This window comes from Chelonoidis abingdonii, chromosome 4 (assembly GCF_003597395.2).
Source record: "Chelonoidis abingdonii isolate Lonesome George chromosome 4, CheloAbing_2.0, whole genome shotgun sequence".
Classification (NCBI taxonomy): Eukaryota; Metazoa; Chordata; order Testudines; family Testudinidae; genus Chelonoidis; species Chelonoidis abingdonii.
In genome coordinates this window covers 40,847,062-40,857,501 of record NC_133772.1, presented here as the reverse complement: position 1 = coordinate 40,857,501, position 10,440 = coordinate 40,847,062, and the positions used below count along the sequence as shown (strand labels likewise).

The 10,440-nt window shown below is 41.6% G+C and overlaps 1 protein-coding gene across 1 annotated transcript in view; it reads right to left on the bottom strand.

Annotated features, from left to right (window-relative positions):
- Window positions 1–6,198: 6,198 nt before the first annotated feature.
- LOC116829757 (mucin-5AC) overlaps window positions 6,199–10,440 on the bottom strand; it is a 52,099-nt gene continuing 47,857 nt past the window's right edge. Inside the window, exons 46-49 of the mRNA XM_032788785.1 lie at window positions 9,887–10,015; window positions 8,986–9,043; window positions 8,318–8,426; window positions 6,199–7,608 (exon numbers count right to left, since the gene is read on the bottom strand). Of these exons, the coding sequence (XP_032644676.1) occupies window positions 7,353–7,608; window positions 8,318–8,426; window positions 8,986–9,043; window positions 9,887–10,015 (552 nt within the window). The 3' untranslated portion in view covers window positions 6,199–7,352. The remainder of the gene's footprint in view (window positions 7,609–8,317; window positions 8,427–8,985; window positions 9,044–9,886; window positions 10,016–10,440) is intronic.

Below are 10,440 nucleotides of genomic sequence, written 5' to 3'. Positions count from 1 at the left end.
TCCTCAGTAACCATCATTCCAAGTAGAGGGTTCTTTGTGAATGACCTCTGTCTATTACCCCTAAGCAGGGGGTAAGGGAACCTGATATTTTACTGTTCCTAGGCCAGGATTGCCTTAATTCAGGAATACCGGATACATTCTACGGTGGTGCCGGAGGCTCCAGGCAAAAACAGCTACTGGGGTCCTCTGCCCACTCCTTATAGCTGAGGAGACACCAGTAGTGTCTCCTGTGCACCCTTTGTGGGAGAAGCATTGGCCACAAGGGGTGACCTCCCTCATAACTTCACACCAGCTTCTCTGTTATCACCCTCAGAGGAGCTTAGGACTGTTCTGTTGCCATTCTGCAGTACATGGTGAGAGAAATCTGGAACCAGGATATAAACCTGACCTCATCGAACCCCCTGAGCAATGCTATCCTGGGTTTCTTAAAGAGAAGGAGTCTGCAGAGGGACTGAGCCTTTGGCCATCTTTCCCCCTCCATCATACTGTCTCTAAAATAGGGAAGTGGACTTTGCCCTGAGTCCAGAGTATTGCACACCCAAGCATTAAATAATTAGTCAGGCACCCAAAAATAATGAGATTGGCTTAAAAATCATGAGATTTTAAAAAAAAATCCATATTGGGTTCTTTTTATTTTTCCTCAGGTAATGAGCCTTTAGGGGACACCTGCTTCATATTTTCAAGGTTTTCTCTGTAACCATGAGGGCTGGAAGTTTTGTTTATTTTTTAGTGAAAGCTAAGATTCTCAAGTAATCACTTGACTCTATTGGCTAGGATGTTAAGAAAAACACTTAAAATTGTGTGGTGCATTAAAAAATAAAAATAAAAGTCACACGAGGTGGCAAAACTACCACAAAATACCTAATAGGTCATCTAATGCCAGCTCTTTGGAAGAGAGGACCGGTCTGTTGTTGTGGTATTTAATGACTTGCTCTGGTGCCATCTTGTGGTGCTTTAAAAAACAGTAAATTAATTTAAAGGTTAACCTGTTCATGCTTCTTTGGTGTGTGTACTATAGTGAGTTATCCACAAGTTGTTGCTGGCTAGTAAACTCTGAATAGACTAATGAAATTTTAGCTGAGACAGGGCTGCTGGGCCTTACATTTTACATACTTTACATGGTTCTAAAGAGGAAATAATGATTTGCAAACATTATTTGGTTACATCTTAGATTTCTGGGTGAAAACTACAAAAAAATTGCCAGTCACTCTAACTGTAATCAAACAGTATGCTTTAGAGGAGTCTTAGCTACAAAAGTTCACGAGGGAGGTGGAGAGGGTTCTTTTCTCCAAACTAGGCTGAAATTAAAGACTCCTCTTCAGCTGGAATAATTTCTTTCTTCAATGAACAGTTTTCAGACCTGATGTCTTCATATTCAGAGGATCATTTTATGTGACATAAGTTACTGATAGCTGATAAGTTGTGCCAAATTCTGTCCTTGTCCCCAGTGTTGTTTGTACTGGACACAATCAGAATCAAGGGTTAATCAAAGGCAGAATTTGGCCTACTGACTTTAAACTATAACAACAATATAACGCTCTTGAGTAATTCTTTTCTTTTTCTAAATACAGTAACTCCTCACTTAATGCTGTAGTTATGCTCCTGAAAAATGCGACTTTAAGCGAAACAATGATAAGTGAATCCAATTTCCCCATAAGAATTAATGTAAATCGGGTGGGGGGGGGGCAGGGGTTAGGATCCAGGGATTATTTTTTCACCAGACAAGACATTATATACATATACAGTATAAGTTTTAAGCAATTTAATACTGTACTTAGCAATGATGATTGTGAAGCTTGGTTGAGGTGGTGGATTCAGAGGGTGGAAGAGGGTTGATTGTCCCACTGCTCCTCCTACTGTTCTTGCTGAAGTTTCCCAACTCAAAAAAACACATCTAGAGATTGTTGTTTTGCTTTCCTTTTTTTTTTTTCCCTTGGTAAATTTCTTTATGCCAGTTTGGTGCAGTTTGACTCGCAGCTGTGATCAGGTAAGTGAATATCCTCTGGCCCCAGAGCTGTGTTGAGGGTGTGGACCACCAACATCCCCACTCCTAGGCCAGCAGAGTCCTTCCCATGCAAGCTCTGAGGGTTTGGGCTTGACACGGGAGCCAGGCAGAGCAAGGCCCAAGGCCCCACCCCGACCCACCTCTTCTCGCCCCCTCCCCCAAGCGCGTCACATTCTCGCTCCCAGCCTCCCTGCACACCACAAAACAACTGATTGAAGCGGGCAGGAGGCACGGAGCGGGAAGGGGAAGGTGCTGATCCATGGAGCTTGCCATCGGGTGGGAGGCACTAGAGGGTGAGGTGGAGGGCGTTATAACTGAACATTGCACAAGTTTAAACGAGCATGTTCTCTAATAGAACAGCAATGAAACAACATTAACCTGGACGACTTTAAGTGAGGGAATTACTGTAAAACAGAATTCAGGTGCATAAACTGTAAGCCTGGTGCCCTCTGGTGTCGTGTTAAGTGTACTACACATTCTCTGCACAAGAGAGTTACTGTGACCATCCACAATAAGCTCAGATGCATCAAGAGATCATTTGCAAGTTCACTCATGTTTCTGCTTTATTTTTGGCTGAATTTTGCATTTAATATCTCTCTATTTGTCAATGTCTGTAAGTTATGAGAGCCTCAGAACAGTGATCATCCCTCCTTGAATGTGATGGAAGCATCTATACATTGTGAGCACTATCATAAATAAATAGGAGATAGCAAGAACATAGAATTTGGTGTAACTGAAGGCGAGTGGGCTCCATTATCTGTCAATGTCACAGCTACATGAGGGATAATGCTGCAAGGCAGTGAATCTGTGGCAAGTCTTGACCATTATGGACACAATCCATATCAGTGCATTACCAACAGAGTGATTGAAAGCACTACCAGCATGACAAGGAGAGGAATAAAAGACGAGAGAGTTCATAGGAGGGAACCATTCCAGAGACTGGAGTAGTGGTGATCCTGAAGTGTGAGGATCTCAGTAAGAGGGAAGATGTCCAGCAAGGCATTGGAAAATGGGAATCACTATAAAGTCTCGGACAATGGATCCAATGGCCTCACAGCTGAGTCAATGTAATAAGGATGGCTGAATGAACTTCCCAGAAAAGCCAAAGAAGAACCTAATGTCAGTCCTTAGCTACTCTTCCCAAAGGACTTTTGGTTGAGAGACTAAGGACAAAGGAAGCAAGCATAGTTACAGTTAAGGAGTGTACCTGAGAATTTAGAGTCAAGGTGTGGTACAGAATAAGTAGAAAAGGGTGAATTTTCTAAGGCAGTTGGGAGTCTTTATTAATGGCCTAATTGGCACAAATCTCTCAAGGACTGGAGCAAGTCCTGCTCTGCCAGCGAGCCATGTGAAGTTGCTGGTGGTATACTCTGAATACACCCTGTTTTTAAGTAATGAGAGAAGTTATGTTGCTGAGATTCAGGATTTGGATGGAGAAAGGATTGAGGGTCATATGACAGCCCTGTGGCACAAAGTTGGGTTGGTGGATTGAGTTTGGATATGGGTTAGGTTCCTCTCCTGAGGAGGGTTAGTGTAATTAACCTACTTGTCCATTACTAGATATCCTCCCTCCCCTCCCCCAGAATGAGCTGGAGTAGAAGCATCACAGGTTATTCTTGGAGGAACAGAGACCCAGCATCTAGCCCGTAGATAACTCTGTGTTACCCAGAGAAGCAGGAAAAGGGAGTGTCACAGTGCAGAGCAACAGCACCTGTATTTCACTTTCGTGGTCCACTAAGGGCACCCACTATTCCCAGCCATCATCTCTCTTGGGCAGAGATCTGTGTCTTTCTCTCCCCTGAAGTTTTCCTAGGCTACACAGTTTCCTGCTCACACTGTGAATTTCCCAGAAGACAGGCTGCATAAGCAGGCCTGCTTTGCCTGTGTTCAGAGGCTATAAACATCTAATTATCCACAGTTAAGTTACCACACTGCTCTTTCTAAGCAAGCAAATTATTGCTAAGGTAAAAACATTAAAGAGAAATCACATTAAAAACAATAACAGTATGTACATACATGCCATTAGGCTAAAGATCACCCCCTGATTCCAACAAGGGTTTGATGGTCAGATCACTGGCCCAAACCCCACCAGGGTTTTTTCCTGTGATCACAAGTTCATAACAGCTATTAGCTCAAAACAAGCACATCTATGAATCTGTGAGTCATTCCTTTATGCAGATCATGTCTTTGATCTGAAGAGACCACAAATAGGTAATCAGCCAGACAATGGGTTTCTCTTTAAGGCACAGCTTCAAAAGGATGGGTCTGGAGGTGGGTAAATTGCATCCACCTCTTTGAATATTTTCCCCCTAGAAAATACTTGCAATCTTCTCTGGCCCATTGTTGTCATGGGATCCTTAGAAACGCAAGGTTTTCCTTAATCCTGTCTCCCTATATAGTCCTACAATAAATCATAAACATTTGCATTTTAAATACAGTGAACTCCTAAAATACTTACTTAATTGAGAAAGGTTTGACTTATTGCAATGAGGTTTGTCCAGGATATTGCAGAAAATTGCCATATGTGTCACAGGGAGTAACATCCAGAGGACACTTGGATTAGGCCCAGGGAAAGAGACAGTGTGCTGCTTGTGAAGGTGACTAGAATGCTGCAGGCAGTAGCCTGAGAACTGATCATGAAAGGAAGACAACTTTGCACATTGAGACAAAGAGGCTGGGTAAAAAAAATGACCCAAACAAGGATGCAGGCAGGTGGCTGACAGGGAGATGGAAGCAGCAGGATATGCAACAGGAACAGTTCAAAAGCAAGAGGGGTGAGTCTGCCACACATCTGGACAACAGGAGAGAATGCTGGGGGATCCCTAAGGATAACACAGGATTGAACTCTGACTGGTAGGATCTACAGCCCAATATTTATTGTCCTGTAAAAGAGATGGACTAGAAGAGAAGCCCACATACTAAGCCTGAGAAAACTCATAGAATCATAAAAATGCAGGGCTGGAAGGGCCTTCAAGAGGTCATATAATACAGCAGGGGTAGGCAACCTGTGGCACATGTGCCAAAGGCAGCACACGAGCTGATTTTCAGTGGCACTGACACTGCCTGGGTCCTGGCCACCGGTCCAGGGGACTCTGCATTTTAATTTAATTTTAAATGAAGCTTCTTAAACATTTAAAAAACCTTATTTACTTTACATACAACAATAGTTTAGTTATATATTATAGACTTATAGAAAGAGATCTTCTGAAAATGTTAAAATGTGTTACTGGCACGCGAAACCTTAAATTAGAGTGAATAAACGACGCCTCGGCACAGCACTTCTGAAAGGTTGCTGACCCCTGTAGTACAGTCTCCTGCACTGAGGCAGGACCAAGTGTACCTAGACCATCCCTGACCAGTGTTTGTCTAACCTGTTCTTATAAACTTCCAGTGACAGGATTTCACAGCTTCTGTTGGTAACCTGTTCCAGTACTTAACAATCCTATCGTGAGGCACAATTGGACTGCCCAGGGACTAAGTTAGAGACTACTCATTATCTTTTATTGTGACTGTTTAAAGTGTTGATCCTAGTATAACAATTCTTGAATTGTGGTACATGAAATACTGGTGTACTGGCTGCAATCAGGTAATATATATATATATATATATATTTTATGGAGATAAACCTATCTCTTAGAGCTGGAAGGGACCCTGCAAGGTCATTGAGTCCAGCCCTCTGCTTTCACTAGGAGGACCAAGTACTGATTTTGCTAAAATTCCTGAGCGGCCCCCTTAAGGCTTGAACTCACAAACCCAGGTTTAGTGGGCCTATGCACAAACCACTGTGCTATCTCTCCCCCCTAGGCTGGGTTTAAGTGTAGTGTCAGAATAAAATCCGTTAAAATGACAAAGGTGTTAAGGTCAGTTTGTTGAAGTTTTAGATATGGTACATTAGGCCGTAAAGTCTGAGAACAGGTGGGTGGCATTTGCACAATTTCCATTCTGCCAATCCTAGTAAAGAATCTTCTGTTACTCACAAAGTGTGTGCGTTTATTGCAACGAGGGCTAGTGTCTCTACACAAAGCACACGTCTAAATCTCGAATAAGGACAGGGGTGCCATGTCATGCAGTGACATCTTAAACTGGGGCTGATTAGAAAACTCTGTGGTAGAGGGGGAAGCAAATATTATGTAGGGCAAACAAACTGCTTGTGAAGGATTCAGCAAAATGAAAAAAAGTAGAGGACACAAAAGTTGCAAAATGCTAAAAGTTTATTAATCATCATAACTTTTTTTCCTCTTAAGAAACAAACAAAACCCAAAACAAAATAGAAAAAGAAAACATCCCACAACCAGATACCCACTGACGCTAGAAAATGGGGGCAACATTAATTGTGGGGGAAATGGTCCAATGCACTTATTTTTCCCAGAAACAAAATAAATAGCAATGGTACAACATTTTGGAAAAAAGCTCAGCTTCCTAGGAAAGAATTTATATTACTATTATTACTTTTGTTTACAAAAATCCTTCATACACCCCTGTTGGCAAAAATATATTTCTTCTGTAAACAGTTAACCAAAAACAAATAATACAAAGATCCAAATTTTCATACATTTACTATGCTGATGATCTCATGTAAACATTGGATATTCTGCAGCAGCCTTATATGATAGTGTTTCTTTCTTCCTTCCTTTCCTACAACACCACAAACTCCCCCAGTATCTTTAAAGTTTGAGAAAATGCAGTTTCTACAACCTAAACTCTCTTTAATGCTAAAACAACAAACAAGCAAACAAACAAAAAGGTAGGAAGGGGAGAGCGATAGTCTGTTTTTCCTGGACTTGAATTGTTGACACTGCCTAACTGAACTGGAATCAAAAGGGATTTTAACAGTTGTCTAATGCAATGCAATGATTAGTCAGTGTCAGGTGGGTGTGTAATGACCGTGACTAGTGAAAAATTATTAACAATACAGTGATGTTTAGTCTATGGTTGGTCTTGGGCAGTCAGTATCAGAATCACCACAGGGAAAATTTCAAGCCAAAAAGAGACTATAATGTACATCAAGGACTTTCTAAAAGTGCAGTGGAAATAGTTAGAGTATAGTTCCACTCACCCCACTCTATTGAAAGAAAAGCTGTCAGTCATACAGTACAGCACCGCTGAGAAAAAACAAACCTTAAGATTTCCTAATCCTGCACCTCTCAAGTTAAAAGAAGACACTCAAAGCAATGAGATCCGTTGATAATGGAAGTTGAAATAATTAGGAAACAGAAATTTCTAGCATGTAGATAGGAATTTCATCCGTATGTCCAAGATTCTAGCTGCTTTGGATACTTGTTTATTATTAGGAAAAAAAAGTGAAAAGATTTATTTCAGTTTATATTCTACTCTTCCTGGTTTTGGTTCATTTTTCTGATTTTGAGACTGCCTGTTTTGCTGGGATCTGTTCCTGTTGCTGCTGCTCCTGCTCCTGCAATGGAGTGGTGGGAGTGGTTTGGGGGATGCACTCCGTGCCTGCACAATCACATTGCTCCACATGGATGTATGAGTAATCAGTGGTGCTTCCATCAGGGCAGCTCAGGGTCACCTGTCTTTTGCTGGTCTTGACCTCCTGACAACACTTACATTTGTGTTGCATCACATTCGCCTCAGGGGAATATCTGATTGGCCACAAAACAAAGCCAACAAGAAAAAAAGATTTAGAAATACCGCAGCAAAAACGAACAACAAAATACACCCCCATTGCCAGATATCACCAAATACGGTGCATCTTTGTTGGCAGCAATCGGTTTGACATTATCACTGTGACAATACTGTGGTGAAATATAATTTCAGTGGGACTATTTGTGGAAGAAGTTAGTGCTGCGTATAAGAGTGGCAGAATCTTACCCTACATTAATACTGTGCATTATCAACCAAAAATCTCAAAGTACTTTACAAAGGTGGCTAAATATTATTATGTACATTATACAGATGGAGAAATTAAGGTATAGAGGGGCTAAATGACTTAGCCAAGGTCACACATCATCAGTGCACAAATGATGTCCAGGATAAGACTAGCAAGCTCATTTTTAAATGGGCAAGAGTTCAAGTCAGGGTGTCAGAGGTTAAAAGCATTTGTCACTGTACCACTGAGCTTCTGTTTAGTAAAAACTGTTGGGTCTTAAGGTAGTTAACGTCTTGTAACATGGCAGGTATCAGAAATTCAAGTCAACACAGCAGAAACAAACACATGCTTGTTAGGTGGATATTGGATGCATTAGAAATGCATAATTTGCTCCCTGCCAACCAATATAATGAATGAATGCCAAGAGGGCACAGAGACAATCATATACAAGGAGAGTGAGTAATGAGCTTGTAGCCACTTACATTGAAGAAGTATCACAGTTGCCTTCACAGTATGTTAGATTCACAGGCACAGAAGAGTTGCATTCATTGTGTCTGATGACAGTGGGAGTACTACGCAGGCTACAAGCTACTGTAATAAAGAGAAAATAATTGAAAATGTATTTGTTTACCGTATGCAATTACCGATAGAAAACAGAGAGGTGGAGCTGACATCATGTTTTAATTACATATGGCGAAACTGTGGCTCCCCCTCCCTTAAGCACTGGTGCACGGCCCAGACTGGATTTTTCCACTGGCACCTCTTAAATGCATGGCCAGCTGCCATGATTGGTGTGCCACCTATCCTTCAACGAGAACATGTCCAGCTATGCTGGAGAGTGAGCATGGCCCCATCCCTTCCACATAATGGCTAGCATTTAGCAGTAGGGAGGTAGAAGCACATACTATACATTTTCAAAGGAACTGTACTGTGTGCTAAGAATGTTCTTTTCCCAGCCACTCCCTATTCCCCTCTCTTGCCCCAACAGAAGGCAAACTGCCCAAACTTATTCCATACAGGCATAAGGCCTCAGATCATATCAGTTCCGCCGATATATTTGTGCACCTGCCACCCATTGTGGCTAATATGCTTCAAAGCACTATTTAGACCATGTATTTTATCTTTGCACCATAAAATTAGCATGACTTACCTTTTTCCTGTGGTTTGCATGTTTTACAGCAGCCATCTTCACTCAGCTTGATATCAGCCTGGAATGCAGAAATAGGGGGAAATGATTCAGAACTGGAGAGTAGACACCAACCTGGGGGGCTTTCCCTGCTTCCCAAGTTTCCTTGGTGCCAGCAAGAGGTCCGCATTGAGATCGATGCTGATTTGAAGCAGGGCTGGGAGAGCTTGATGGTATTCCAGAGAGGGGCAACTTCAACATCAGTATACCAGTAATAGGCAGCTTCTTTCCAGGCTGGCATTGAGTGGCACTCATTTTCTCTTTCTACCTTCCGAGTTAAACATTCTAATATTGTGTACACTAAGCCAAATTTTAAATACAGCATGCTGCAGATACATGAAATTCTGAGTGACTGAAGTTGGAGTGTGGCAAGTAAGGGATTAAACCAGCATTGGTCACATAGTTAAGAAAATACTGATCTTCCACCTACGCAGCCCTGGTTCCAGTCCATCCCAAAATCTTGACTGAGTTGGATGGCTTTATTTCAATCAATTCCCTTTCAAAATAATGAACTCTCCCTCACCTTACTTAGTCTCAGTGGGTGCGATTTTCAAAATCACCTAAGTGATATAGGAGCACACAGCCAGTTAACTTTCAATGGAACTTGTGCTCCTGTATCACTTAGCACTTTTGAAAATCCCACTCCCTTTTGTGTGTTCTGTTCTCTACTCCATGCTCTGTAATCCAGCGCAGCACATCTCTTTGGCTCAAGTAAAATTCAAAGGGACCATATTTGAATAGGCTATAATTAGAATTGCATCCCACATAATGGGTGTAATCTTTGGACACAGAGGCCCTACTGTTTTTGCCTATCCTTCCCCAGGCAACAAACGTGAGAATTAGAGGAATATTTAGTAGTACTTACAGGATTGCAGTTTTCTGGGTACACGGGTGGACAGACTTTCCTTACAGTGACAGGAATAAACTGATCCTCAATTTGTTCACATTTATAGAAGGTACAGTTATTACCAGGCTCATGCCAGACTTCTCCAGCCTGTAAGTAACAGTTGTAAAAAATTAATAGAAATCTATGCATTATGTCTTTAAAAAATCCTTTTTTTCATACTGTGTGCTACAGTGTGATTATTCTGCAAAAAGCTAATTTACAGTCCTTGAGGGCTAAATTGGGGGAGTTCCTGTTGAGGGCTTTTGTAATGTTAGCCGCAGAGCTACTATTGTATAAATAATAAAGCCCAGTTCATTGAAAGTGGGAGGAGGCTATAATTCTACCTTTACACTTTCAAGATCATTTTAATAATGGATTCACCTATCCTTACTCAAGTACTGCTGATTTACAGTCAAGCGATAATTATACAACAAGAATTAGCGATACCAAGAAAAATGTGGTGAGTGTACAGGTTGGTTTGGAAGGGAGACAGACTGGCTGTGAACAGTCCCTTTGTTTTGTCATCAGTCATC